The sequence below is a fragment of the Trichosurus vulpecula genome, chromosome 5, assembly GCF_011100635.1.
Source record: "Trichosurus vulpecula isolate mTriVul1 chromosome 5, mTriVul1.pri, whole genome shotgun sequence".
NCBI lineage: Eukaryota > Metazoa > Chordata > Mammalia > Diprotodontia > Phalangeridae > Trichosurus > Trichosurus vulpecula.
In genome coordinates, this window is record NC_050577.1 from 276,834,414 (window position 1) to 276,862,283 (window position 27,870).

The 27,870-nt window shown below is 53.2% G+C and overlaps 1 protein-coding gene across 1 annotated transcript in view; it reads left to right on the forward strand.

Annotated features, from left to right (window-relative positions):
* The first annotated feature begins 4,944 nt into the window (after window positions 1-4,944).
* Window positions 4,945-27,870, forward strand: part of KMT2D (lysine methyltransferase 2D) — a 35,823-nt gene continuing 12,897 nt past the window's right edge. Inside the window, exons 1-35 of the mRNA XM_036759189.1 lie at window positions 4,945-5,241; window positions 9,723-9,808; window positions 10,145-10,271; window positions 10,521-10,741; window positions 10,883-10,992; window positions 11,187-11,349; window positions 11,457-11,619; window positions 11,720-11,834; window positions 11,935-12,101; window positions 12,341-12,489; window positions 12,662-12,799; window positions 13,142-14,181; window positions 14,489-14,602; window positions 14,963-15,073; window positions 16,051-16,155; window positions 16,776-16,957; window positions 17,163-17,327; window positions 17,431-17,540; window positions 17,631-17,678; window positions 18,341-18,562; window positions 18,775-18,897; window positions 19,005-19,109; window positions 19,321-19,445; window positions 19,549-19,696; window positions 19,862-19,927; window positions 20,723-20,833; window positions 21,233-21,373; window positions 21,495-21,579; window positions 21,832-22,073; window positions 22,168-22,241; window positions 22,523-22,573; window positions 22,781-24,601; window positions 24,743-24,919; window positions 25,014-25,150; window positions 25,581-27,520. Coding sequence (XP_036615084.1) covers window positions 9,760-9,808; window positions 10,145-10,271; window positions 10,521-10,741; window positions 10,883-10,992; window positions 11,187-11,349; window positions 11,457-11,619; window positions 11,720-11,834; window positions 11,935-12,101; window positions 12,341-12,489; window positions 12,662-12,799; window positions 13,142-14,181; window positions 14,489-14,602; window positions 14,963-15,073; window positions 16,051-16,155; window positions 16,776-16,957; window positions 17,163-17,327; window positions 17,431-17,540; window positions 17,631-17,678; window positions 18,341-18,562; window positions 18,775-18,897; window positions 19,005-19,109; window positions 19,321-19,445; window positions 19,549-19,696; window positions 19,862-19,927; window positions 20,723-20,833; window positions 21,233-21,373; window positions 21,495-21,579; window positions 21,832-22,073; window positions 22,168-22,241; window positions 22,523-22,573; window positions 22,781-24,601; window positions 24,743-24,919; window positions 25,014-25,150; window positions 25,581-27,520 — 8,845 coding nt within the window. The 5' untranslated portion in view covers window positions 4,945-5,241; window positions 9,723-9,759. The remainder of the gene's footprint in view (window positions 5,242-9,722; window positions 9,809-10,144; window positions 10,272-10,520; window positions 10,742-10,882; window positions 10,993-11,186; window positions 11,350-11,456; window positions 11,620-11,719; window positions 11,835-11,934; window positions 12,102-12,340; window positions 12,490-12,661; window positions 12,800-13,141; window positions 14,182-14,488; window positions 14,603-14,962; window positions 15,074-16,050; window positions 16,156-16,775; window positions 16,958-17,162; window positions 17,328-17,430; window positions 17,541-17,630; window positions 17,679-18,340; window positions 18,563-18,774; window positions 18,898-19,004; window positions 19,110-19,320; window positions 19,446-19,548; window positions 19,697-19,861; window positions 19,928-20,722; window positions 20,834-21,232; window positions 21,374-21,494; window positions 21,580-21,831; window positions 22,074-22,167; window positions 22,242-22,522; window positions 22,574-22,780; window positions 24,602-24,742; window positions 24,920-25,013; window positions 25,151-25,580; window positions 27,521-27,870) is intronic.

The window sequence follows — 27,870 nt, forward strand, 5'->3', positions numbered from 1 at the left end:
GGCAGTTTTCGTATTTGTGTGTCATTTTAACCTTTGAGGCGGTATTCGTATTGGTAGTGATCTAAATGGCAGCATAGTGAATTTGGAGTCCAAGTACCTGAGTTTGAATCCAAGACTGTCACTTGCTAGTTGTAGGACTGTGGCAAATCACTTAATGGTTCTGTGCCTCAGTTTCCTCATCTTTGAATGAGTTGATCTCTTATCACATAATTTCTAACATTTCTTTCAAGTCCAAAAGGCTATCACTTCATCGTGGAGACTCTAGCTTTACATTCAGACGGGAGATTTCGTTTTCCTCCTTCCCCAATTTAGGGACTGTGTCTGGAGATCTAAATCAGGAGAGGCTTAGCAGACTAACAGCCCTTTCAGGAAATCTTGGGGATAAATGTCACTCTTGATTTTGTGCACCAAATCTGCTTCCAGGGAAGTTCAGATAATTGAAGGGAAGAAGCTAGTGAGGCCTGGGGAGCCATCTTCTTAGAATCATCAGCTCAAGAGAACCAGGGTCAGGATTTGTGGGAATGGCATTGGCATTGCCCCAGGAGGCACATCTATCGGGCACATCTCATTAGCTATAAAAGGTCCTTTATGGTGGAAGGTGTTAGAGTATTGGCCTATGTCACTTTATCCCTTGTGTCCCTGCCCCTTTCAGGTGACTCAGAGCATCTCTACAATAAATTATTGAAGAGAGTGCCCAAGTGAAGAACTCTTATAGGTAAGAGTGTGATTGCTGTCACATGTGAATCACAAAGCAGTGGTAACTAACTTCCTTGATGTTCCTGGCAAATGCAGATTCTTAGTGGTGATGGGCCAGGACTGTTTTTAGGAAAAGTGTCCAGGGCTCTACAGGTGTTGGTGCCACAAAGCCCTTCAGATACATATTTCTCTGTTTTCCTAGAGCCTATGGGCCTTGACTCCCTGGCTACCAGTGTTTACAAGGAGGCCAGGAAGACAAATGGGCACTAGTTTCTGGTCTTTTACTTCTATTAAGGAACTTTGTTGCAGCTATTGAGATTTGTTCCTTTTCTGCCTCCTGGATTTCTGGTCAGAGGTCATTGAAGACTAAGGCAAGAGCCAAAGTTGGTTTCTTTGGGGATCCTTTGAAGGGCATGAGTATGGCAAACTAGGAAAAGCTGGGAGTTTCTGCACTGGAGCAAGCTCCTCAACTGTCTGGTTTCTATTTGCCAATAAAACCTTCTGTATCTGGGAAATGGGTACCATACCTTTTCATGCCGGGCTGTGAGCTTTGTGCATGTAAGCATGGGCCTTCTCTGGGTGTATTAGTACTCTGAACTCTGTGCTTCACTTTCTTCCTTTGCCCCAACCCTGCCCCTATTGCTGTTCTTTAGCACTTCTTCAATGTGGGTCGTGACCCCGTGTGGGGTCACGACCCACAGAAGAAGTGCTGAAAGCTTCCAGAGTGGAAAAAGTTTGAGAAGGCCTGTCCTAGTCCACAATTATATTCTGCCCCCTATTTCCCACATATACACCTTTTTTGTTAGAAGTTTGCTGACTCTATTTACTAGTTGTGTGATAGATAAGGCAAACTTTTAACCTGTCTGCCCCACATGTAAAACTATCTACCTTTCGGGGTTGTTCTGAGGAATGTAAACCATAAAGTGCTGTATAAATAAGTTATTATTTTCTCTCTCTTTTTTTTTTTTGGCTCTCCCTGGACACTGTGTGTGGGCTGAGCCAGTTACTTGGGTTTAAGGCCTTTATTCTCTCCTGAGCTTGGTGGTGGGTAGGGTGGAATGAGCATGCTATGGTTTTTCATAGTCTAAATCCTGGGGTTACTTTTTACTACTGAAACACTGCCCTCTAGTGAGCAACACTGTGATCACCTTTATCCCATGAGTTGAGCCAGCTGAGTTGTATGTTGTAGTAGAACTTGTAGGGATGGAATCTAGGGTACGGGTTGGGGGGCGGCGGGAAGAGAAGGGGTGGTGAGGGCAGTGGGCAGCAGCTAGACTTTGAAGTGGAGGTTGGGGTGGAGATAAGGTGGCTGGAAGGAAATTGTGAAGATAGACTGGAGAGATTTTTTTTCCCCACTGGAGAAACACCTGGACATCACCCCACCAAACCATTTTCCCCTTTAAATTTTCTTTTGGGCCCCACAGATACTAGTCTTTAAATATAAAATGCTGCTGTCCTGATTCCGTGGGTTGTAAGTCCAAGCAATTAATTTTCTTTCTATTTTTTGGATAGATACCAAGTCGGCTTATATGGTTCCTGTGTTCAGAGTACACCTATCCTTCTCTACCCCATTGGATTTCTAATACTAGTTTTAAGAAAAGCCTTACAGTTGTCAGGTAAACATGTAATTGTTCAATTAGGACAGAAGCAGCCCTGGATAGACTGGGGAGCTATTCTGAGAAGGCTGCATTGCTCCTCCAGAAGCCCACAGCTGTGCTACCTGACTTGGCTGGCCTCTCCTATGGCCTTTATTTCCAGCTGGAGCTCCCTGATTAGGGATAAGTAGCAGAACAAGAAAACTTGCAGTTGACACATCAAAGTGTCTTTCAGGCCTGTCCAGCTTCTCATCAAAAATCAAAGGCTCCTACTTGAAGGGTACATTGAAATCTAGGATCCTGTTCAATTTCCACCTTCGCTAGTTAAGGACAGTCCCACTATCTGACTCTTAGGTTGTCTTGGTTCTAGGGCCCAGAGAGTTGATCTCTAACATAGCTTGGGGAAGGGGAGAGGCAGTGCTGGCTACCCTCAACTGGCACTATACTCCAAAGTCACAGGAACCTCTGTAGCCTGGACCTCTCCCACTCCTGGGACAGACTGGGGCAAAAAGGTAATTAAAAACCAACCCCCTTTTAGCTGAGACCAGACCCACTTGCCTAGAGTATTTGCTCTCTGGTTTTTTTTTGTGGTGCCTCTGGGCAGAATAGCAAACACTAGAAATCCCTAAAAATTGTGTAAATATGGAGCAGCCTCAGTGAACTTGAGGACTATTTCCTGGAAGAATGTTGTCTTTCTTCCTGGGTTTTGTAGCCATTGTATCATTCCATCTACTCCCCTCTTCTCTGGGATTAGTATGTCTGTTTAAAAAAAAAGTAACCTGGGCTGCTGGGGAAGCCTTTTCCTGAAAAAGGGATCTTTCGCTTTGTTGGAATGGTTCAAGAGGTGAGGAGAGAAACTGAAGCTGGGAGAGGGAGGTGAAAATACCCTCACTTCACCTCACCCTGACTTCCACATATACCCAGCCCTCCGGTAACTTTTAACTGAAGGTCCAGAAGGACCCTCCTCTCTCCCTATTTGTGGCTTTGGAAAGCCCCAGAACCAGGATCATAGGCCAAAGAAAGCTCCGCTGCTCTAATAAATGAGAACCTTTTTCCTCTCTCTTACCCATCTTTGCAAGGATTGTGTTTCAAGGGGATTTTCTCTCAATTGTCCTGGGTAACTATACTCGAGCCAGGAAACAGGAGCAAGCCTGCAAGGCAGTCTTTTTTGCCTTGGCTGTGTCTTTCTAGTGGGAGGAAATGAGTGGGTACACAGTTCTCCCCACTCCTCCCCAGACTCATTTTTCTCCTAGGAGAAGCTGGGGCTTTTGCTCTGGTCTTCTGTGCCCAGAAGGTAGAGAAAACCCTTCCTGTGAGAGCTAGGAGCCTATTCCTTACTTTCTCCGTTTGGGGACTCCAGTTCCCAGGATGCAGAGCAGTAGCCAATCCCCAGTCTCCTCTTCTCTTCTTCCATCCCCCTCCTTAAGCAAGAATGCCCCAGGACCGGGTGGGGGTGGGGGGAGCTAGAGTTTCGGGTCCTGGTGATCCCGAGGAGAACGCACTGAGAGAAAAAGCAGAGGAAATGGGGACTTCCGGGTTCTGGGCTCCAGTCGGAGCTTAGGCCGATCTGAAAAAAGGGGGAGGGGGCAAGACAAGATCTTAGGGGAACTTCATTCCCACGTGTCTGCGCATCGGTCTGACCGGCGCCGTCGGGGTTAACCTCAAGCGGAGGGATTCTTCAGCGTGTGCGCAGAACTGCAGAGTCACAGCCTTTCCCCGAAAGAACTGTGTCCCTCCGCTGCTCAGGTCCAACACAAAATAGGGCCTCGTCCTCTCCTTTCTCCTCTTTTTGAGCTGGGTCCTCTGGCACCAAGCCCCACACGATTCTTCCACAGGAGGCTACCTGAATCTCTACGCCCGTCGTCGACATCTCGGACCGGGGAGCAGCCCGGTTCGCAGGATCCACCCTCCCGGCCGCGCAGGAGGCGGAGGGGGGAGGCGGAGCTGTGTCTCCGCTGCACTACTTTCCTCTCCGGTTGCAAATGGCTGCCTTGGTCCCCACTTTCCGCTCAGTTTCCTGACCCCCGGCGCCGGGAGCCGGGGCTGGGCCATGAACCTTTAGATCCCCGGTGGTCTTACCCTGCATACGATAGTGGAGTGCAAGCCAGTCTGATCCGGCTAGATCGGAGTCGGGGCAGCCCTCGGAGCGAGAGGGGAAGGGAGGCGAGAGCTGGGCCCCGAGCGGCCGGAGAGGAGCGGGCAGAGGGTTCCGACCGCCCGCTCCTTCCTCACCCAACCCTCCCTTCCCCGGGAGGAGTCGAAGGTGCGGGGCCCGAAGCCGCCGAAGGAGAGAAAGGTTGGGGCGGAGGCAGCGGGGCCCGAGCGTGTGTGTCAGTTTCACTCCTGAGGCCCTGCCGGCTTCCCTTCAATGTAGCTAAGCTAGCACGGCCTCAGGGGGCCCAAGGCGGGGAGAGCCTCAACGTTCCATCCTAAGTCTCAGCGTTCCATCCGGGCCAGCTGGGGAAGAGGCTCCGTGTTCCAACCGGGCTGGCGAGGGGGAGCCTGCAGCGTTCCACCGGGAGCATTTCAGCCTTCCACCGGGGACCGGGCGCTGGGCATCGGGGTGGGGGTGGGGGGGCGCCCGGAGGGCCCGGTGCTGGGAGGCGGACCGGCTCGTCGGATGTGAAGACTGTTCGGCCGAAGATCAAAGCCACCGGTGCTCCCTTTGTGTCGGCTCTGGATTCGCCGCCCCGGGCTTTGCTTGGGAAACCTAAGCTGCTGGGACCGAGGGCAGAGAACCAACTCCCCGCCTTGGTGTTTTCAGCCACTTTAAATTTTTTTTGAAGTGTGGGGGGGACCCCGTTCCGACCTGGATTTACCATTCTTGGCCCCTCTTTGGCCCCCCCCGTGTGGGGGGCGGTTGTGATCGTCCTGGCGGGTGGAGGTCGGGGAGCGGCCGGAGCTGTGGCCATGTTCTCGGGTGAAGATTTCTGGATCGCCCTGTGAAGAGGTGAGTGAAGTCCGCGCTGCCCGGGCCCACTTATAGGTGCAGCCAGATCCGTCCCCTAGCAGAGACCAGCTTCTAGTCGGGGAACGGAGGGTGTCAGAGCTCAGGGGAGAGCTTTCCTGGCAGTGTCCGTCCAGAGACCAGAACCTGGAGTGAGGCTTGCCTTGCGGCCTGGTGTGTTGGGGTGTGCCTGAGAACCGGGAAAGATGGCTCAAGTCTTCCCGCAGCCCAGGTGTGTTTTTATTTGTGTGTGCTGGGAGGATGATCGGCTATGGGGACTGGCTAGAGTTGTCCCAGCAGTCTGCACACGCCCCTGGGGCTGCTTCCTCTCCCGCCTTGTTTAGGCTTCCCGTGTCTTGAGGAGGTGGGGACTAGTGAAAACTACCTCTTGGTTTGACCGTAAGCCCCCCACACACACTTTTAACAGGCGCCATAGACTAGGGGACCCCTCCCGCCTTCACCTCCATTCCCCCTTCCTGTGCGTGCAATAGGAGGAGTTCCTGTAGCTGGACTTGTATGATGGAGGGGGTGGCAAGGTCTAGAAGGAAGCAGAGATGGCCCTGATGCATAACCCTCCCACCCCCCAAAAAAATTATCCCCTACCCAGTAAAGCAAAGTGACCAGTCTGAGGCCTAATGCTGTCGCAGTCCTGTTGCCTTCCCTCTCTTGGGGATGGACATAATCTCCAGAGGATTATAGAGGAGGCTGGAGAGATTTGTTTCCTGCGAATGTGGGCCGGAAAAAATGGCTTTTGTTTGTGGCTTTCTCGGTGTCTGGCCTGGAGGGTCTGCTGCCCATGAGCCCCTGGCTATTCCCGCCTGCCCTTTTTGGCCCCTCCCACACCTCTCCAACCCTTTCCCAAGTGGGGACTTAACCTGGTCCTCTGATTTGCCCTGGCTGGGCAAATAGGGTGGCCTTGCCTTTCTCAGAGGGGAAGTGGACAAATCAATGCTGACTCTGCTAGAGGGCCTATGTATGACCAGGGTTCTGGGCATTTGTTCAGAATATAGTATTATACTCACTTCTCCTGGCTTTGTACTGGGACAGGTGCCTTTCTTCTCAGTCCCCCCACCTGTCATGCTGTCCAGAAGGGATTTGACTGGAGTCTCTACTTCCCACTCCCCCTCCCTACCCCTACCCCAGGTTTCCCTAGGCCCAGCCTAGAAACTAGGGAAGTGTGGGCTCTGTCCTTGAAATATTTCTTGGTGTTAACCGCGTTGTAAGAGGTGGCATTGGTAGGGGTGTAAAATGAGGTGGCAGCTGTGCTTCTTGTTTCCATCTCTTCTTTGGAGGCCCCAGCCATATTCATTGATAGGGTCCCTTACTCCCTAAACCCTCACTCCTCTTCACTCCCTACCCCCCAGTAATACTCCGGTTAGGTGTGGCTGACCCCAGAGTAGGCCAGGGACAACCCTGGCAGTCCATAGGGACAGCTTTCTATCTTTAGGGTCCTTTCTGGGGGGCATTCCCCAAAATAAGGGTGAAGAGAGGTGTGGTCTTATCTTCAGGCTGGGAACGAGGAAGTCTTGAGTCCTCTAGCAGAACTAGCTGTTCACTCAAAGGCTTGGTTAGGCCCTTCACCTCCCTAGGCCCCTGTTTCCCGCTTTTTTGGGAAAAGGAGGCTTGAGCAGTTGGCATGGGTGGGGGGTAAGGGTAGGGGTGGGGAGGGGGAATAGAGATGAAATAAAACTAGTCTCTTTTCCTTTCTTTCTTAGGACATTTTGTTTGGGAAAGTAAGCAAAACCACCTAGTCTCTTTCTGCTCACTTCCTGGGGTCCTCCTAGGTCTTCTCCTTACTCTCTCTTGCCTAAATCCTGCCAGATAATATTTTTATAGTAATCTGGGAGAGCTTTCTCATGTGGAAAGGATTGAATAGGAAGGGGTCTTGATTGCTGACAGGCAAAGGAGAGTGTTGGAGTGAGAAACCCAGTCTTCAGTGTTTAGAATTAGGGAGGTTTTAGGGAGTGGGTTTTAGAAACTTGAGGACTATGGCTGCTGCCCATGAATATATGCCTGAGGAGAGGTTTGGTGCTAGCCTAGGCCAGGCAGGCCCTTCTGTCTAATCTCTGCAGAGTAGAGATAGGGAGGTAGGGACTGAAGGTTCTGAGCCTTTTTAGGGGACTCAGGTTCTTAAGGGTATAGCTTGGGGAATTGCTGATGTCACTTACCCTGTCTCAGTGGGGTGGGTGGCCATTTCTTCCCTAATAGTGCCATGCTATTCATCTTGAGAGGGCTGTACTCGGGGGAGGACAGAGGAATTTGTCCCTCTGGCCTTGTGTAAGATGGTTCTCCTCCCACCCCACAGCATTATCACTGTTTTTGGCCCCCCCCTCCCACTTTGCTGTTGTGATTTCTTTGGCCTCAACTTTGGGTGAGAGTCAGTGGGATCGGGAGTCCCTGGTTGGGATGACAGGAGGTAGCAGAATGCTGTTGCCACTGTTTAGGAAATTTTGAGAATCTCTCACACTTCCTAGATATGATTAGGGCTTGGATGATTAAATGGGAACAAGGGGCAGGAGATGCTCTAATCCTTCTGGAACAGTGTCAGTTTCTACAACTCCTCTTCCCAAAGGTATCCTTTGGATGTTTTCCATGGAGCTAACAGGTAGATAGGATGATTAAGTGGCTATTCTGTCCTGTCCTTTTCAGTCACAGATGTAGGTGAATTGAGAAGTTGGAGAAGAGAGATGCTCTTGTGGTTGAAGATAGTGGGAGTCAGTTGGGTGTCTTCTCCTGAAAACTGCTTTCTGGAAGGGGTGTGGGATGTGGAATGATGCACTATTTGGAGGATAGAGATTGAAAGGATTTTTTTTTTTCCTGAGAAGTATCCCAGGAGTGAGACTCCAGCCTCATGATTCTGGAGGCCTGGGCCCTAGGGAAGGGACTGAGGTCTTTGGGTTATTCTCTGATCCTGAGAACTTTTGGAGGAGTCCTGTTATTTCTTTTGTTCCTGCATCACTTGAAAAGATCCAGGTGGATTATCTGCCTTCAGTTTTTGGATGGGGGGGAGGCCTATCCTGAGGCTGATGTAACCCTGCTTTCCGTTCAAAGGTATGGGAAAGGTGAGACATGGCTGAGCAAGTTTAGATCTGCTATAAAAGTGAGAACTTCATCCTTTTGGAGCAGTTTCCAAATATTTATCTAGACTGATTATTCACTCACTCACTCAATCCCCCAATCTTAGCACTAAGAACTACAAACATTGTTCCTTCCCACGTATCTCTCTTTCTCTAACTTCCTTTCCCCCCATCCTGCATGTAGGATAGACTCTATTTGAGGGCCAGGAGCAAACCCCATACTATATAAACTACTTATAACCCTATATAAAGTGGGCAAAGTGCTTAGTGTGTAGAATTGGACAGATCCTTCTGATTTCTTCCTCCCATTTGGAAGGGCAGTGTATTTTGGTTTTACGGTAGTACAGGCCCTGAAACAGTCAGGCCTGCATTGAAGTGTGTGCTACCTTCAGTCATTTTTCTCCACCCCCTGTCTCTCCCCACTGAGTATGTGGAAACCCCACTTAGCTGAAAGGGAAGGAAACTACTCAGTCCTCTGCTTTAGAACTCCTGTTGGGGCAGTGTGTTCCAAGGACCACAACTCCCAGCATGCCAGGCGGTAGGCCTGGTTACACATGCTCAGTAGTTCTCAGGGCCCTTTTCTGTTGCTTCTGGGGGCATCTAAGAAGGAAGGGCTGTTGTCGTTGCTAGGGGCAACAACCTGGGGGCTCCAGGCTTGGTGAGACCCCTGGTGGGGCAAGGAGGAGGGGACTGTGCTGGTTCATTAGGATGGGAGGGGAGGTGGGGACAGGAATTAGGGTCAGCTTCTGTGGCAGGGAGCCAGTGGGAGGGAACTCCCTTCAGAATGAAGCCCCAGTTTAAACCTGGGGATCTGTTGTGGGGCCAGTCTGTGGCTGGGCAGTAGTGCTGATGAATCCCTCCTATCTTCTCTTCCTTGTTAGGGAAAGCCCCGCAAGGGAAGGTCTTGGTGAAGCCCAGTTTGGGCTATGTGTCCCCAGAGAAGAGGTGGATTGGTGCTTGCCCCCTTCCAGTTGAGCTTTTCCCTCTGAGGAGCTGTGTGGGGAGAGACAGCATCAAGGAGGGAGGAGGTTGGAACCTGGCACTGCTGAGCTTTCGAACTGGTGGCTGAAATGAAACTCTTATATGGCTTCAAGCTGGTTCCGTTTGAGGGTGTTGAGCAGAGTACAAAAAGCTTTGCCAAAAGACAAGGGGCTGGGAGGGGAAGCACATTTGGTGTTTGATGTACTTCTGATTGGAGTCCTTCTGACCAAGTACTCTTTAGTGGGCAGGTCTCAAGGGATGAAGGGAGTGGAGACCTGTTTTAGCAGGAGGGATCAGAACTCCTGGGCATGGTTAAGTACTTGCAGTATCTAGGTACATAGCTGTCCCTCCTTCAGTAATACTATGAAAGGAGTGCTAGTGTGTCAGGTGGTATAGCATCTTGGGCTTTTATATTTGTGCTGCCAGGTCTCCCCGGAAGGGCATTGCCCAGTCGGAGAGAGGAATGGACGACCCGAAGCCCTCTGGTGAAGATAAAGATTCAGAGCCGGCAGGTGAGAGCACAGGAAGCTTCAGAGAGGTGGGTGGTGTCTTGAAAACTTATTCCTGGCACAGAGACACAGAGCCTACTTGGTGATAGGGAGCACAGCCACCTGACGAGGCCTATGCATATCTTTTGGGGCAGTAGTAGACTGTAGGGTAGCATCATGTTACTTCTTATTCCAAGGGCTCTGGCTACCCTTCCTAGGCCTTTCTCCTTTCAGTACAAAGGACTTTCTTAATGTAAAGAGAAACTGGAGGTTCCGTCCATGATTTTGTGGGATCAGGGGAGCAACCTGGTTTGGGCAGAATGTTAGACAGTGCCTGATATCTATCCTCTGTCCTTCTAGCTGATGGGCCTGAAGCCTCCGAAGAGTCAGGCCCCACTGAGCCAGACCCCCCCAATCCACCTTTGGGGGATGCCTCTGTCCACAGCGCAGGGAGCCCCAAGCCCCAGGACACTCCCCAGGACTGCAGGTAACTGGCCTATGGGAAATAAGGGATAGAGACTTAGAGGCAGTAAGGGGCTCTGATTTAGGTTTGTTTTTTTTTAAGTGCAGTAGGAATTTGGAGTCTGTGGGTTTCAGAAGAATTTGGGAAGGGCCTAGGAGACAGAATTCTTCCAAAGGGCCTAGAAGATAGGAGTGTTTTAGGAGGGGTGGGAGTGTTGCCACCCGGGGTTGACAGGAGTGCCTAGTGTGGGTGTTAATGATTGTGTGCCTGCAGCAAGGGCCCACTTCGGCGCTGTGCCTTCTGTAACTGTGGGGAATGGAGTCTCCATGGGCAGCGGGAGCTGCGGTGCTTTGAACTTCCACCAGACTGGCCCCTGGATCCGGCAGTGCCACCTGGGGGGCCTGGACCTGGAGAGTCAGTACCACCCAGTGATGATCTGTCCCAGATTGGCTTCCCTGAGGGCTTGACACCTGCCCATCTGGGAAAGCCTGGTGGTAAGAATGGGAGAAAGTGGGGGGGGGCATGATGGAAAAGGAGAAATTTGGGGAGGAAAAAGGGAGTTGGGAGATAGTCTGGAGAGATATGAATTCTTGCTGCTAATTGTTTTCCCTTTTCTCCTCTATTTTCCCGTATAGGACCTTGCTGGGCTCACCATTGGTGTGCAGCATGGTCAGTGGGAGTACAGGGCCAAGATGGGCTGGAGTTGCATGGAGTGGACAAGGCCATCTTCTCAGGGATCTCTCAGGTAGGGCAAAGGGGAAAAGACAGTAGAGGGTGGGAATGATTCAACTTCGGTGTTTCTAATCCGCACAGTCAGGCAGAGCTGGCAAACTTGGTGAGGTCGGCGGGAAGTGGGTAAATGTGGGGCTGGGGACTAGCTCTGAGGGGAGTGATGGATTTAGCCCCTCCAAGTCTGAGGCCAAGTCTCTGCTTTGGCAGCGCTGTTCCCATTGCTCCAGGCTGGGAGCCTCCATCCCCTGCCGATCGCCTGGATGCCCACGACTCTACCACTTCCCCTGCGCTGCTGCCAGCGGTTCCTTCCAGTCTATGAAGACTCTGCAGCTGTTGTGTCTGGAGCATGGCGAGGAGGCTGCACATCTGGGTGAGCATCTGGGAAGGGGAAACATTTGGGACTCGGGTGCTTCTGCTTACTTGAATGCTGTGCTTTTTAACTTTTGACTTTACTTCTTCACTTTTCCTCCCCGCTAGAGGATGCTCGTTGTGTGGCATGCGGTGTGGGTGAGCTTCGAGACCTGCTCTTCTGTACCAGCTGTGGGCAACACTATCATGGGGCCTGTCTGGACACTGCCCTGACTGCACGAAAACGTGCTGGTTGGCAGTGCCCAGATTGCAAAGTGTGCCAAACCTGCAGGTGGGTATGGGTTAGGAAGAGGCTGGGAGATGGGGAGGAGGGCAGGTAAAGCTGGGGAGGGAACTGGGGAAGATCCTGTATTGTGCCCTCTAACCTGCAGGCAGCCCGGGGAGGATTCCATGATGCTCGTCTGCGAGGCATGTGATAAGGGCTACCACACATTCTGCCTGAAGCCAGCTATTCAGAGCCTGCCCCCTGATTCGTGGAAGTGCAAGGTGAGTGTCCCTGAAGTAGACAGGATTTCCTTTGCTTGGGTACCCTCTCTCACCTCTCCTCTCTGACTTGATGCCCAAGATACTCTCTGTCTCCCTACAGACATGCCGGGTGTGCCGAGCCTGTGGGGCGTGCCCAGCAGAGCTGGATCCCAACTGCCAGTGGTATGAGAATTACTCACTGTGTGAGCGGTGCCAGGGGCAGCAGAACACCCAGGGCGGGAGGATGGGCAGCCCTGATACCGAGCAGAACCCCCCTGTCTGTAACAAGTAAGTGGGAGAGGAGGTCTTTGGCGAGTGGGGGAGGGGGAATGCTAATATTGGCCAGAGCCTCCCCAGATGAAGTGAAATTTGGGAAGCATATTTATGGTGTCCTGGGGTAGATAGTGCCACTCATAGTCATGTAACATGCTCACAAGATACCTTAATGCCAACGTAGAGTTGGCAGCTGGGCCAGGGAAGTGGCCCTACAGAGGGTTATAGTGCCTGTTTCTCTGCTCCTTTTGCAGATATTCACCACCAGAGCCTGGCATTGCCTCCATTGGTATACCTGATGATCCTGATAATGCATGCCAGGAACAGCTGGAGGGTGGGGAGGAAGAAGCCTGTACAAAGTCTGAGGAACCAGGGCCACTGCAGTGTGAAGCCAAACCACTAGGTGAGTGGGGTCCACTAAATCAATAAAGAGTTTGAGAATTAAAGTTTAGCTAGTGCAGGTGTCAGCTGCTAAAGTGTTTGGAACACCGCTTATACCAGAGTGTGGGTTGGTTACCCCTGTCTTGGACTTCCTGTGGAGGATATCTGAGGACTTTGGCCTCTTGTATCTGTAGGGCAAACAGGGACCCAAGTTGAGTCCCCACCTGAGGTCCCATCCCCACCTGAGGTTGCCCCCCTTGATGAGGAGATGCCACTGGAGCCCTTGTTCCTACCCGAGGAACCACTCTTGTCACCTCAGCTACCACCAACAGGTAAGGAAGTGGGGAAGCATCCTTTTTCCTCAATACTGTCTGTCCCCTAGAGACATTGTGGTAATGGTGAAGCGAGCGTAGGACGGAGAGTTTGGAAACCTGGGTTTCAATTCTGCCTCTTGACAGTCACTAACTCTGTGACCTCAGGCAAGCCATTGGATTTCTCTTTACCTGAGTTTCATCACTGGTTAAAATGAAGCCAATGATAGTTGCTAGCTACTTTGTAGGCTGGTTGTCAAGAAAATGGTTTGCAAACATCACAGCACAGTGTGAACTCTTTATTATTCTTGTCCCTGGGGATCGTGCATCTCTAAAATCTTGCTTTATTTTTTTCCCCTCCAGATCCTCCCCCTCCTCCACTCTCTCCTGCCACTGCTGTAGCCCCACCATCCTTGTCTCCCTTGGGGGAGCAAGAGGAGCTCCCTGATGCCAAAGGGGACAGTGAGCCAGGAACCCCTCCAGAGGTCCCTATCCTAGACACGCCCATCAGCCCCCCTCCAGAAGCCAGCTGCTTTGAACCAGAGCCCATTGCTCCCATCGATTTGACTCCTTCTCCAGCCTCCCCTGAAGAACTGGGAGAACTGAATTCTCCCATTCCTCTAGAGCCCCCTCCTCCACAGTGCTCCCCTCTGCCATTAGCCCCTTCTCCCCTGGGCTTCCTGGAGAAGGCACCAGAAGCCCTGGATGAGTCTGAGTCACAGGAGATGGAGACAGAACCGGAGTGCCCAGCTCTGGAGCCTAGTGGGATCAGCCCCCCAGCCTGCCCTACAGGAGACCTCTCCTGTCCTGCCCCCAGCCCTGCTCCAGCCCTGGATGTCTTTTCTAGTCTGGGTGAGGACACAGTCTGTCTCGATGAGACGGAGGCTACTGGTCCAGAGCCAGAGACTGGACAGACCTCCGGCAGTTCAGGTAGTGATCCTAAAGGCTCTCCCTTGCTCCTTGACCCTGAGGAGCTGGCCCCTGTGACCCCTATGGAGGTCTATGGTTCTGATGGCAAGCAGGCTGGGCAGAGCTCACCTTGTGAAGAGCCTGAGGAGCCAGTCGCCCCACCAGTGCATACCCCTCCCACCCTCATCAAGTCTGACATTGTCAATGAGATCTCCAACCTGAGCCAAGGTGACGCCAGTGCCAGCTTCCCAGGCTCTGAGCCTCTGCTGGGCTCCCCAGACCCCGAGGGGGGTGGCTCACTCTCCATGGAGCTAGGTGTGTCCACCGATGTCAGCCCTGCGCGGGATGAAGGCTCCCTTCGGCTCTGTACCGATTCACTGCCTGAGACTGATGACTCCTTACTTTGTGATTCTGGAGTGGCTGGAGCTGGCGGCAAGGCTGAGGGCGATAAGGGGCGACGACGAAGTTCCCCTGCCCGCTCCCGTATCAAACAGGTAAGAGAAGTGGGGTCAGGGCAGCCACCTTCCCTCTGGGAGCCTCATGGCTACAACTTAGTGCTGCTCTTGGGTGGAATTAGCCTCTCGGGAGATGCCAAACCCAGGAAAGTTTCCTTCCCAGGCTGGGATTTTGGGAATTCCCCTGGTTAGGCCACCAGGACTTTAGCTGTCCCTGTTTGTTGCCCTCTCTCCTCCCATTCATAGCAGTGCTCTAATGAACTTTCCCTGCCAAACCCTTGGGTCCAGGGCACAAGCCCCTAACTCTCCTGAACCACCCATGTTGCCCATTCCTTCTCTTGCCCAGGGTCGTAGCAGTAGTTTCCCAGGAAGACGTCGACCTCGGGGGGGTGCCCATGGAGGAAGGGGGAGAGGACGTGCCCGGCTGAAGTCAACCACTTCCTCTGTGGAGACTCTGGTAGTAAGGAGCGGTCTCTTTCTGGCCGCCACCCTGACTGTACCCATTCCTAGATTCCTCACCTTCCACGTAGCCATTTCCTTTTCCCAGACTTAGAGGCAACAAGGCTGCCTGCCTTCCCTCATTCCACTGCCCACCCCCCCTTCCCTTAGGCCACTTGGTTTTAAAGGGAGCCAACCCAATGGCCTCTGAAGAAAAATCTCTGTTGTTCAGGGTTGAGAGACAGAGCCCTCTTGGTCCCAGCTTTTTGCCTTTTCCTTCTGCAGTGACCCAAACTTCACTCCCCGTCACCCTAGGGAGGAGAAAAATTGGTTGGGGTGGGCTTAGTATGGCTCACTCTCCTTGCCTCCCTTGGCCTCTCAGGTTGCGGACATTGATAGCTCTCCCAGCAAAGAGGAGGAGGAGGAAGATGATGACACCATGCAGAATACTGTGGTTCTCTTTTCCAACACCGACAAATTTGTCCTAATGCAGGTACTGTACTTTGTCTGTATGGTCCCGTTGTCAGCAGTGGTACATGGGGCCATAGAAACATTTGGGGGTCGGGGGAAAGGTGTTAAGGAAGACCCAGAGCCTGCCCCAGGGAGGCATTGTAGGCCTCAGCCTCAGTTGTTACACTTGAGCCTGAATGGTGATGAAGAAATGACCATTTTGGAGCACATTCCCAATGTGATTTCCCAACATGATCTTCTGTGTGAGAACTCTGCTCTCTGATAGCAGGTTCTAAATATTCTAGCCACTTAAACAAATGGAGAAGGTGAGCTGGGGAGAAGGGAGTCCTGTTGGGTAGTAAGAAGGGAAGGAGGAACACGGATTAGCAGGGGCAAAGGTTGATGGTAGAAGAAAAGTAGGATCTGTGATGAAATATGGTTTCTGGTAAATGAGAACAGATTCCCATAAAGCCACATAAATGATAGAATGTTGTAACTGGGAAAAAGGGCCCAAAGGTAGGTAAGGTTAGTCTGATGTCCGTATTTTATAGATGAGGAATCTGAGTTTTGAACCCTTTCTCTGCTTCTGGATGACCTTTGGCATTTCTTTTTTCTGGGCTTCAGTTTCTTCTGAAATGAGGGAGTTAACACCAGAAGAGGAGAGGCTATTACTGTTTTGGTGGTCCAGAGACCCTGTCTTAGAATCATGCTGTTAGATATGTAAAACCAGATATATGGGATTGCAAAGGAAACTAGTTACGTGGAAACAGAGCTATCTCAGTGTTAAAAAACCAAGTTTGTGGATCCCAGCTTAAGATCTAGATGATCTCTGAAGTTCCTTAGGTCCCAGTGAAGTGCAGAGGTAAAGTGATTTGCCTGTGATCATGGTGTCCCACTTATTGATAAGTCATGCTTCTCAGCTTGGCATGTCAGGAGGACATATGCTATGGAATGGGTTGAAGAGAACTGGCGTGTGGCTAGAGGTTCTGCTCATCTGTCTGTCTATGTGTCTTCTTCCAGGACATGTGTGTAGTGTGTGGTAGCTTTGGTCGAGGGGCGGAGGGCCACCTCCTGGCCTGCTCTCAGTGTTCACAGTGCTACCATCCTTACTGTGTCAACAGCAAGGTGAGTGAGTCCAGGGCCCTGAGCAGAGTGGACAGACAGAGGGGACAAAAACTGAGGGATGGAGGCTCACCTAACTTGTCTCACCCGGGGGCAACGTTGGGTCGAGTCTTTAAACTGTACTTCAGGCTAGTAAAATAGCTAAATTCTCTTCAGTGGAGAAGTTCACAGTTTCTTCCCCAATCTCATTGGCTTCAAAGAGTAGGGACTTTTTGAAAGATAGGGAGAAAGAGGGAAGCAAAGATGGGAAGAGCAGGACTCGGGGAGGAGGGTTAGGTGGTTTTAAGTTTATAGGTTTTAAAAAGCACGAGAATCTTTGATCTTAACTAAAGTTTCGCAAACAATCATTCAAGCGTTTATTAAGTTCCTACTTGTCCTAGACGAGGTTGGTCGTTGTGGAATGTTGTCTTAGAGGTCTTTAAATGAGCTGTACCCTTCCATGGAGATTGACCATAAGCATCACCCCCTAAAGATGATCCACCGATATGTGAAGAGCCCTTCATTCATAGACTGCGAATGCTGGTCTGGTGGGCTAGGCTTTGTTGCAGTGGGCCTGATCTCAGTCTCCATGGGGAAGTGTTCTTCCGTTCCCCTTCCTGAGAAGGTCATTTTCCATCCTCTAGATTACCAAGGTAATGCTGCTGAAGGGCTGGAGATGTGTGGAATGCATCGTGTGTGAGGTGTGTGGCCAGGCCTCTGACCCATCTCGCCTTTTGCTCTGTGATGACTGTGACATCAGTTACCACACCTACTGTCTGGATCCCCCGCTGCTCACAGTGCCCAAGGGTGGCTGGAAGTGCAAATGGTAATTGAGGGAGGGGTCTGTGTTTTGGAGGTGGGGGGGAGGGCGGGAATCGGGGCCTGTTGGAGAGGGAGGTAGGCCCGTAGATGGTCATGGTATGCTGTGGAGGGTTGAGATGACTGGATGAGGCTGAGTTTGGTGCCTGGGGCTTGGCGGAGGGATGCCAAGATTTGACAGGCTGGTGCCGAGCATCCATTTCCTCTGCCAGGTGCGTGAGTTGCATGCAGTGCGGGGCCGTTTCACCAGGCTTCCACTGCGAGTGGCAGAACAGCTACACGCACTGTGGGCCCTGTGCCAGCCTGGTGACCTGTCCGGCGTGTCGTGCTCCTTATGTAGAAGAAGATTTGTTAATCCAATGCCGTCATTGTGACCGGTGAGAGGACCTCCTCCTCCCCTGCCCATCCCCTGGGTTTGCTCCCCTCAGTCCCACCTCTCAGGCTTGCTTCACGCCTCTGTCTCTCCTCCCCCAATGCTAGGTGGATGCATGCTGGTTGTGAGAGCCTATTCACTGAGGAAGAGGTGGAACAAGCAGCGGATGAAGGCTTTGATTGTGTCTCCTGTCAGCCCTATGTGGTGAAGCCTGTGGGTGAGTTAATAGTGGGAGCTGTGGGGAAAAGGGCTTGGGGGCCACTTGGAGAATAGGTCCCTCATTCTGTCTCTGCTCCTCCCCATCCAGTGCCCATTGCACCACCAGAGCTCGTGCCTGTGAAGGTGAAGGAGCCGGGTAAGTTGTGAATCATGGAACATTAGATCTGGAAGGGAGCTTAGAGATCATCTGGGCCAACTCCCTCATTTCTCAGATGAGGCCCAGAGAGGTGAAGATACTTGTCTCAGATGGCTCAGTTAGTTAGTGGCAGAGCTGGGACCAGAGGGCTAGTCCCCTGATTGCTAGCTGAATGCTTTTTGCCATTTTACCATCCCTATTGATAATCTCACCAGAGAACACCATTCAGGTTCAGGTAGGCAGCTTAGAACAAGGGTGCTGTTTGTCATCTGGGGCATTTATTGCTGGCATTCAGCAAGTAGGGAGCTCCACTGTACACTTCAAGCCCCTGGGCCCTGGAGAACAAGGTAAATGCGCTCAGGGTTAATTATAACGAAATCAAAAGTTTGCTCCAGTGCCAGAGAAATTCTTTGAATTTCCCCTTGATTTAGTCATAAAGAACCAGGTCTCTGTGGGTGCTTGGGCACAGATGGAAGTATGCCTGGGGGCCTCGCTTTCCTCGAGAACATCCCAGTCTTGGGGGCTTCATTTTAGTCTGTTTCTCCCCCATCCATTCTTCCATCTGTTCCCACGCTGGGCTGGCTGCTGTTGGCCTGCCTGAGAGCCGTGACTCTGCCGGCCCCTTGGCCCTGGGGTCACCATCTCCCTCCCCTCCCTCACAGAGCCCCAGTACTTCCGCTTTGAGGGAGTATGGCTGACGGAGACCGGCATGGCTGTACTTCGAAATCTGTCCATGTCCCCCCTCCACAAGCGGCGTCAGAGGCGTGGGCGGCTCGGCCTCCTAGGTGAGGGCGGGCTAGAGGGGCCGGAGCCCTCGGACCCCGGCGGCCCCGACGACAAGAAAGATGGGGACCTGGATGCTGACGAGTTGCTGAAGGGCGAAGGTTTGGCTGAGGGTCAGAGTTTGGGGATAGAAGTGGAGTGGTTGAATGTGGATCTGTCCCAGGATCACACTGGAGCCACTTGCCTTGTCTGGATGTCTCTGGGGAGACTCCAGGCTCTGCTCTAGGACTGGGTTTGAGGGAGGTGAGTTTTTGGGGAGTATTGTGCCCTCCCACCCACATACCTAACCTTGCCCCCTTACTCTTGCTGGCAGGGGTCGGTGTGGAGCACATGGAGTGTGAGATCAAGCTGGAGGCCCCTGCCAGCCCTGATGGGGAGCCTGGCAAGGAAGAGACTGATGAGGGCAAAAAACGCAAGCGAAAACCCTACAGGCCTGGTAGGTCTTTGGGGGTGAGCGTGGAAGTGGAGGTAAGGCAAGAGGGGACTGAAGAATTGCACCTAGCCCTCCTAGCCACTTCTTATCCTGGTCATACTTCTTTCTAGGCATTGGGGGCTTCATGGTTCGACAACGCAAATCTCATGCTCGTCTGAAGAAAGGGCCTGCTGTGTTGGTGGAAGTGTTGAGTGGGGAGGGCCAGCCCGATGAGGGTGAGTTGGATTGGGACACTAGGATCAGTAGGGTCAGTAGAGACAACAGAGTCGGAAGAGTGAGTGGGGTGGTGGTCAAGGGGGGATGCAAGTAGGCAGGAGGTGTGCGGGGCAGAGAACAGGTGGTGAATTGGGCAGGATGGAGGGGAGTGGAGTGGAGGGCATGGCTTCCTGGGGAGGAAAGCTTTTAGCCCTGGCTCTTCTTTTCTAGTTGTGACAGTCGACCCACCTACAGAGGGTGCAGTGGAGCAGAGCCCCGCTGAAGGTGATGAGAAGAAGAAGCGTCGGGGTCGGAAAAAGAGCAAACTGGAGGACATGTTCCCTGCCTACCTGCAGGTGGGAACTAGAACAGGAAGGTCGAGAAGGGAACGTTGGGCTGAAGGTCGGGCAGAGAATAATCCTTTATCTTTCGCCACCTTCCCTCTCTCCTATCATGTAGGAAGCCTTCTTTGGGAAAGCGCTGTTGGACCTTAGCCGAAAGGCGTTGCTGGTGGCTGGGGATGGACGACCAGGCTTTGTGCCAGGCGCCCCCAGGGGCAAGGGGGACCCAGGTCCTGATAGAAAAGAGGCTTCTGCCTCACAGAAAGGTCAGTGGATCTGGAAAGGAGGATGTTGGTTATTGTAGCAGTTGGGCAAACACTGGAGGATGGAGTGCAGTGGGCTTGGGCATTTAACCATGTTATTGGGTGCCCAGCATAGGCACTAGGAGGGAAGAGGGTATGTCTGATGAGAATGGTGGCTGCTTCTCATAGGGGAGGATGGACCAGACATTGCAGATGAAGAGTCCAGAGGCCCTGAGGGCAATTCAGAGACTCCAGGTAAGGGACCTTGGGGTGAGCAGCCAGATTTTTTTTCTTTTTAAAATGTGTTGTTGATTTCTTTTCTTTCTTTTTTTCAAAATATCACTGTCAATACCTGCTACCCTGCCCCTCCACCCCCACTCCTCACCACTTAGTAGAACAAATCAACATGGGGGACATGTTTGATGACATATCTTAATCCATACAATATCTGCTTCACCATCAGGCCTTGAAAGTCATAGCTGGTCATTGCACTGATTAAAAGTTCTGACGCTTTCATTGTCTTCCTTTATGTCACTGTGATCATCATGTAAATTAAATACCTTCCTGATTATGCTTATTTCAAGCATTTATCAGTATGTATCATTTCATATAAGAAGATTCCCTGGGTTTCTCTGAATTCTTCACATTTGTCATTTCTTAGTGGCAAAAAAAAAAAAATACTCTATGAAATTCCTGTCCCACTATTTGTTTAGCCACTCTTCAATCAGTGGATACCCACTTCCTTTCTACTACAAAAAGTGCTGCTAAAAATATTGTCCATCAATCTGGGGCCTTTCTCTCTGTCTTTGATCTCCTTGGGCATATGCTTAGCTTAGTTTTGTTGAATAGCAGAATTCGGAGACTCCGTTGTGGGGTGCTGCAGTGGGCATCAGTAGGGTAGAGGGTTCTTTGGAGGCAGGAATGGCTTTGTACCTATCAGCCTCACTTATTTATTCTTGAGAAGTTGGAGATAAGGATGGGTGGGAGTTGGGGACTACAAAGTTGTCCCAAAGCCCTCTAACCCTAACACAGTAGTTTTTGTTCCCATAGGCCCTGAAGATGGAGGCATCAAGACATCTCCTGTACCCAGTGACCCAGAGAAACCAGGAACCCCAGGCGAGGGAATGCTCAGTTCTGACTTGGACAAGATCCCCACAGAAGGTTGGTGCTCTAGTAAAATTCTCCCTCAGGTTTGTTTTGGGTTTCTAGCTGAAATGTTTAAAAAGGAATGAGTATTCCCCTTATGTGTAAGGTGTAGCTTGTAAGGGAAAGGTAAGAGAAGAGCATTTGTCCTTAAAGAGCATCCAGCTGGAGAAGAATCCTTCAAAGGAAAAGGGGCTGAGGCAGATTGGGATTGATAGTCTGGATTAAATAAATACCAGTTGTAGTTGTTATCTGTGGCCTTACTTTTCTGGTTTGGCTATCGTCATGCCAGGCTGCCAGGCAGGTGGTTACAGTTTCCCTGGTTCTCCTTCCCAGCCAGGCTTCACAGTGGGTCTTGCTACTCCCTGGTTCCATTTCTCAGCCTTGCTTACCAATCTCCTTCCCTTTCCCATATAGAGCTGCCCAAGATGGAATCAAAGGACCTTCAGCAGCTTTTCAAGGATGTCCTAGGCTCAGAGCGGGAGCAGCAGATTGGCTGTGGGACTCCTAACCTGGATGGGAGTCACACCCCAATGCAACAGAGGCCCTTCCTACAAGGTGCTATAGTCAGAAACCAGTTGGGCTACAAGTTGGGGGAGCCCATAGGTTTAGGGTGGAGAAACCCAGTATATTCTTCTTTGTGCTGGCAGTGCCTGTAACCACTGTTTACCTTCTGCAGGTGGGCTTCCTTTGGGCAACCTTCCTACCAGCAGCCCAATGGACTCCTACCCGGGCCTTTGCCAGTCTCCTTTCCTTGATAGTAGGTAGGTATCTATACCCTTCATTGCTGTTATCCCTGTGGTCCCTTTTCTCTGCTTTCCTCCCCATCACTTGTATAGACACACAGACTTGGTTTTTCAAGTTATGGCCTGGCCACTACCTTCCCTCCCTCTGTTGACTCCTGGTTCCTTGCCCTCTTTGTCTCCCTCCATGGATGATAACCTGTCATAGGGTGGGAGAAGGGGTCTAGGCTTTTAACTGTTGGCCCGCTGTGACCTTCTGCCCCTGCGCCCCAGGGAGCGCGGGGGCTTCTTCAGCCCAGAGCCCGGTGAGCCTGACAGCCCCTGGACGGGCTCAGGGGGCACCACACCCTCCACACCCACAACCCCAACCACGGAGGGCGAAGGCGACGGGCTCTCCTACAACCAGCGGAGCCTCCAGCGCTGGGAAAAGGATGAGGAGCTGGGCCAGCTTTCTACAATCTCGCCTGTGCTCTACGCCAATATTAATTTTCCCAACCTCAAGCAGGATTATCCAGGTATGTGCCAGAGTAGAAAGGGGAGCTGAAGTCTGGTATGGGGCAGTGTGACTTCTGTCCCATCCCCTTTGACCTCTGACCCTTTGGTCTACAGACTGGGCCAGTCGCTGCAAACAGATCATGAAGCTGTGGAGAAAAGTCCCGGCCACTGACAAAGCCCCCTACCTGGTAAGGATGAGAAAAGGAAGAGGGGCCAGGGCTCCAGGGGAGCTCCACTTGGAGAAGGGGATCCAGGGACCCAGGGAGCTCCACCTAGAGGGATCCAGGGTCCCAGGGAGCTCCCCCTGGAGGAGGGGATCCAGGGCCTTGGGGAAAGAAAGGAGTTCACTTGGAGCTGGTAGTCTCTCCACTCCACCTCCATTCCATTCACCCAGGGAATAGGCTTCCAGGTGAGGGTGGGCTTAAGGATCAGAGCATATGACTAAGCTCTGGACCTGATTATCCCTCAGCAAAAGGCCAAAGATAACCGAGCAGCTCACCGCATCAACAAGGTGCAGAAGGTGAGTGAGAGCCTGGAACCTGGGGAATTGGGGGAGAAGCCTGGGGCCTGATGGATTTGGAGTAGGGAGGGTCTTTTACATGGCAGCACACATCCTTAACTGGACAGTGGCATCCCTGGAACAGATGGACACCCCAGGGCCCTTCCACGTCCATTCCATAGCTCCGTCCCCCAATCTCACCCATCCTCTCTTCTTCTACCACCACAGCAGGCGGAGAGCCAGATCAGTAAGCAGTCCAAGGCGGGCGACATAGCCCGCAAAACCGATCGGCCCACCCTGCACCTACGCATTCCCCCTCAGCCAGGGATGCTGGGCAGTCCCCCTCCAGCTTCTGCTCCGACTGTCTTCATTGGCAGTCCCCCTACCCCAGCTGGCTTGTCTACCTCCTCGGACGGGTTCCTGAAGCCGCCAACAGGCACAGTGCCTGGCCCTGACTCGCCTGGTGATCTCTTCCTCAAGCTCCCACCCCAGGTGCCCGCCCAAGTGCCTTTGCAGGACCCTTTTGGACTGGCCCCCACCTATACTCTGGAGTCTCGCTTCCCCACAGCACCACCAGCCTATCCCCCCTATCCTGGACCAGTAGTGGCCCCTTCGAAGCCTCAGATGCTGAGTGCTCCCCCTCGGCCTGGGGCTGGCCAGGCAGGAGAGTTCCAATCCACCCCACCTGGCACCCCGAGGCACCAGCCTTCCACACCTGATCCTTTTCTCAAACCCCGCTGCCCCTCACTAGACAACTTGGCAGTTCCAGAGAGTCCAGGGGTGGGTGGGGCCAAGGTTTCTGAGCAGCTGATGTCCCCTCCACCTTTTGGAGAGCCTCGGAAAGCTCTAGAAATAAAAAAGGAAGAGCTGGGGGCAGCTTCTCCTGGCTATGGCCCCCCCAGCCTTGGTTTTGGAGACTCACCTTCCTCTGGGCCCCACTTAGGCAGCCTGGAACTAAAGGCACCAGATGTCTTCAAAGCCCCCCTGACCCCTCGGGCATCTCAGGTAGAGCCGCAGAGCCCGGGCATAGGCCTGAGGCCCCAGGAGCCTCCCTCTGCCCATGCTGTGGCCCCCTCACCCCCTAGCCATGCAGACCTGTATCGCTCAGCTCCTTCTGGCTCCTATCCTGAGACCTATTCACAGCCCCCACTGACACCCCGGCCTCAACCTCCACCCCCTGAGAGTTGCTGTACCCTGCCCCCTCGCTCCTTGCCTTCTGACCCTTTCACTCGAGTACCTGCCAGTCCCCAGTCTCAGTCTAGCTCTCAGTCACCCCTAACCCCCCGCCCGCTGTCTACTGAAGCCTTCTGCCAGTCCCCAGTCACCCCATGTTTTCAGTCACCTGACCCCTACTCTCGTCCACCCTCAAGGCCCCAGTCCCGGGACCCCTTTGCCCCACTACACAAGCCACCTAGGTCCCAGCCCCCTGAAGTTGCCTTCAAGGCTGGACCCCTGGCCCATACTCCACTAGGAGTAGGGGGCTTTCCAGCGGCTCTGCCCTCTGGGCAGTCTAATGACCATCACACTAAAAGCTCTAGTGGCCAGCCTCCATCTTTTGTCCGCTCTCCTGGGGCAAATGTGTTTGTGGGCAATCCTTCCCCCGTGCGCTTCACTTTCCCCCAGGCAGTGGGAGAGCCGACCCTGAAGCCCCCTGCCTCTCAACCCAGTCTCCCTCCACCCCATGGGATCAACAGCCATTACGGGCCAGGACCCACTGTGGGCAAGCCCCAAAGCACAAACTACACAACAGCCGCAGGCAGTTTCCACCCAGGAGGCAGCCCCCTGGGGCCAGGCACGGGGCCGCCAGGTGAGGGCTATGGGCTGTCTCCGTTGCGTCCACCATCGGTTTTACCACAGCCTGCCCCAGATGGTCCTCTCGCCTACTTGCCCCATGGTGCCCCACAGCGGGGGAGCATCACTTCCCCGGTTGATAAGCGAGAAGACTCAGTGTCTGGGATGGCCAGCTCCCTGGTGGGTCCCGAGCTACCAGGTCCACAGGACCCAAGCATGGCCAATCTGAGCCAAACAGAGTTGGAGAAGCAGCGACAGGTGAGAATGTCTCCAGTGCAGGGATGGGTGTGCCTCTGCGTCTGAAGAGCCAGCTTTCTGAGTCTTGCAGGTTCTTGCCAGACCTGGCCTGATAGAAGTGACTGACTCTTCCCTCTCCATCTTCCCTTTGTCCCTACCCAGCGCCAGCGTTTGAGAGAGCTGTTGATCCGACAGCAGATTCAGCGTAACACCCTTCGGCAGGAGAAGGAAACGGCGGCAGCCACAAGTGCTGTGGGGCCAGGAAACTGGGGTGCTGAGTCCAACAACCCTGCTTTTGAGCAGCTGAACCGAGGCCCCACCTCCTACGCTGGGGCACAGGTGGGTGCATTGGTAGGGGGGTTGTAGACCATGGCAAGCTGAACATTGGCCTTCTCACTCTCCTTACACACCTGTTTTCTTCCCGGCCACCCAGGACAAAAGTGGCCTTACAGGACTGCCCCCTAACAAACTAAGTGGCTCAGTTCTGGGACCTGGCCCCTTCCCTGCAGAGGAGAGACTGTCTCGGCCACCACCACCCCCAACCCCTTCTTCCATTGACATGAATGGCCGGTGAGTCACCAGGGGCGACTGTGAATACAGGCCGGGGATAGGTTTTGAATTCTAACTTCTGATCCCACCTGCTGGAAAGAGCACTGGATTTGAAATCAGGAGCCCTGGGTTCAAATCCTACCTTAGACGTATATTGGCTGTGCGATGCCTGAGCCTCAGCTTCCTAATTTAAAGTAGGGATAAAGATGCCTATATTGCCTGTCTTACAGAGCTGTGGAAATGATCAGATTAGGGCAACAGACATAGAACACTTTGTAAACCTTAATGCGCTCTGGAAAGTCAGTTTCTGGTTATCGTGTATGCCCAGGCCATCTTGCCCCTTCTTTCTCCTCCTGTCTTCCTTTCCTCCTCCAAGCCTCTGTTCTGGCTCTAACTCTTGGTGCTTTCCTGCCTTACCTTGTCTCTCTGATTCTGTTGTGTACAATTTCAGGCAACTGGTTGGGGGCACCCAAGCCTTCTTTCCACGGGGGCCCTTCTCTGGACCTCTGCCCCCTCAACAGCAGCAGCAGCTCTGGCAGCAGCAGCAGCAGCAGCAGCAGGCCGCTGTGGCTTCCATGCGGCTTTCCATGCCTGCAAGGTTCCCTCAACCACCTGGGCCTGAACTCGGCCGGACAATCCTAGGCCCTCCTTTGAGTGGGCTTTCCAACCGACCACCCGGCCCAGGGGAGCCACTTCCCGGTCCAGCAGGTCCTCCTCAGTTCATCGAGCTTCGTCACAATGTGCAGAAGGGGCCAGGGCCTGGAGGTGCTCCTTACCATCTTCAGGGTCCCCCTCAGAGACCCCGTTTCTTCTCAGTGCCTGAGGACTCCCATCGCCTGGCTCCGGATAGTCTTCGGCCTGTGGCAGCATCCACCCTGCCCCAACAGAAACCCTCAGCTCCTCCACCCCCTGAACTGAGTAACAACCTCCACCCCCTCCCCCATGCCAAGGGCCCTAGCCTTCCCGCTAGCTTGGAGCTGGTTGGCCGATCCCCCTCCAGCGCAGAGGCAGGACGTCCACCCCTGGTCCTGGAATCTGGAAAACTGCCCTGTGAGGAGCCTGAGCTGGATGACGACTTCGATGCCCACAAGGCGCTGGAAGATGACGAGGAGCTGGCCCACCTGGGGCTTGGGGTGGATGTGGCCAAGGGTGATGATGAGCTAGGCACTCTGGGGAACTTGGAGACCAATGACCCCCATCTGGATGACTTGCTGAACGGGGATGAATTTGACCTCTTAGCATACACAGACCCTGAGCTGGACACTGGTGACAAGAAGGACATATTTAATGAACATTTGCGACTGGTAGAATCTGCCAATGAGAAGGCCGAACGTGAGGCACTGCTGAGGGGCACAGAACCCAGTCTGTCTGGCCCTGAGGAGCGCCCACCCCCTACCACTGATGGACCTGATTCCCATCTCACCCCTGGGGCTGCTGAAGTAAAGCCTAAATTAGAGGAGGGTGGACACCAGGCCTCTCCTTGCCAGTTCACTGTGGCCACCCCCAAAGCAGACCCAGTACCTCCTGGCACTCTGGGGCTGGGGCTGAAACCTGGGCAGAACTTGCTGGGGCCACGAGACAGCAGGCTGAGCATGGGTCCCTTTCCTAACAATGTGCATACTGCTGAGAAGAGTCCCTTTGGAAGTGCAGCAGGTGCCCCACCCCAGCTACTGACCCCAAGCCCATTGAGTGGCCCAGGCGGAGCGTCCTTGCTGGAGAAGTTTGACCTGGAGAGTGGGGCACTGACCCTGCCTGGTGGGCCTCCACCATCTGGAGATGAGCTAGATAAGATGGAGAGCTCCTTGGTGGCCAGTGAGCTGCCTCTGCTCATTGAGGACCTCCTGGAGCATGAGAAGAAAGAACTCCAAAAGAAGCAACAGCTCTCTGCCCAGCTACAGCAGCCGCCACCACCGCCCCCACCGCCACCGCCGCCGCCACCCCCACCGCCGCCGCCGCCGCCACCTCCACCACCGCCGCCGCCACCGCCGCCGCCGCCACAGCAGCAGCAGCAGCACCTTTTGCTGGCCACCTCAGGCACTGCCCAGTCCATGCCTCTGCCCCAAGAAGGTCCATCTCCTGGCCTGGCTGTTACCCCACAACAGCTTGCACTAGGGCTTGGGGCCCGGCAGCCTGGCCTAGTGTCCACCCAGGCAATGATGTCCACCCAGCAACCGTCCCATGCCCTGCAGCAGCGCCTAGTCCCTCCCATGGCCATGGTGCCCAACCAGGGACATATGCTTAGCGGAGGACAGGCAAGCTTGGTGCCGCAGCAGAATCCACAGCCAGTGCTGGCCCAGAAGCCTATGGGGGCAGTACCACCGTCGATGTGCATGAAGCCGCAGCAGCTGGCAATGCAGCAACAGCTGGCCAACAGCTTCTTTCCTGACACAGGTACCTGTTCTTGTAGGAAGGGGGGTGGGGCAGGGGTCTGTAATCCTCATTGTTGTCATCTTAAACTGACCGAATGGTGATGTTCTGAGTGCTTGCTCCTCTCTTTGAGAACTTTCAGCCTTGTAGTTGGAGAACCAGGTGGGATACCCTAAGAGATGAGTCCCAGTACAAGGGAACACGAGTGAAACACTAAATGTGCGGCTCAGTCAGTGTGCCCAGTGTTCAGAAGGGAGGGAGGGAACGTGGAGTATGGAAGCAGTTGTGGGAGGATTGAGATTTGAGCTGGGCTTTAGGTAGCAGGAATGGTGTCAAAGAAGGAAGGTAAATATTCAGGGAGTAATTAGTAAATT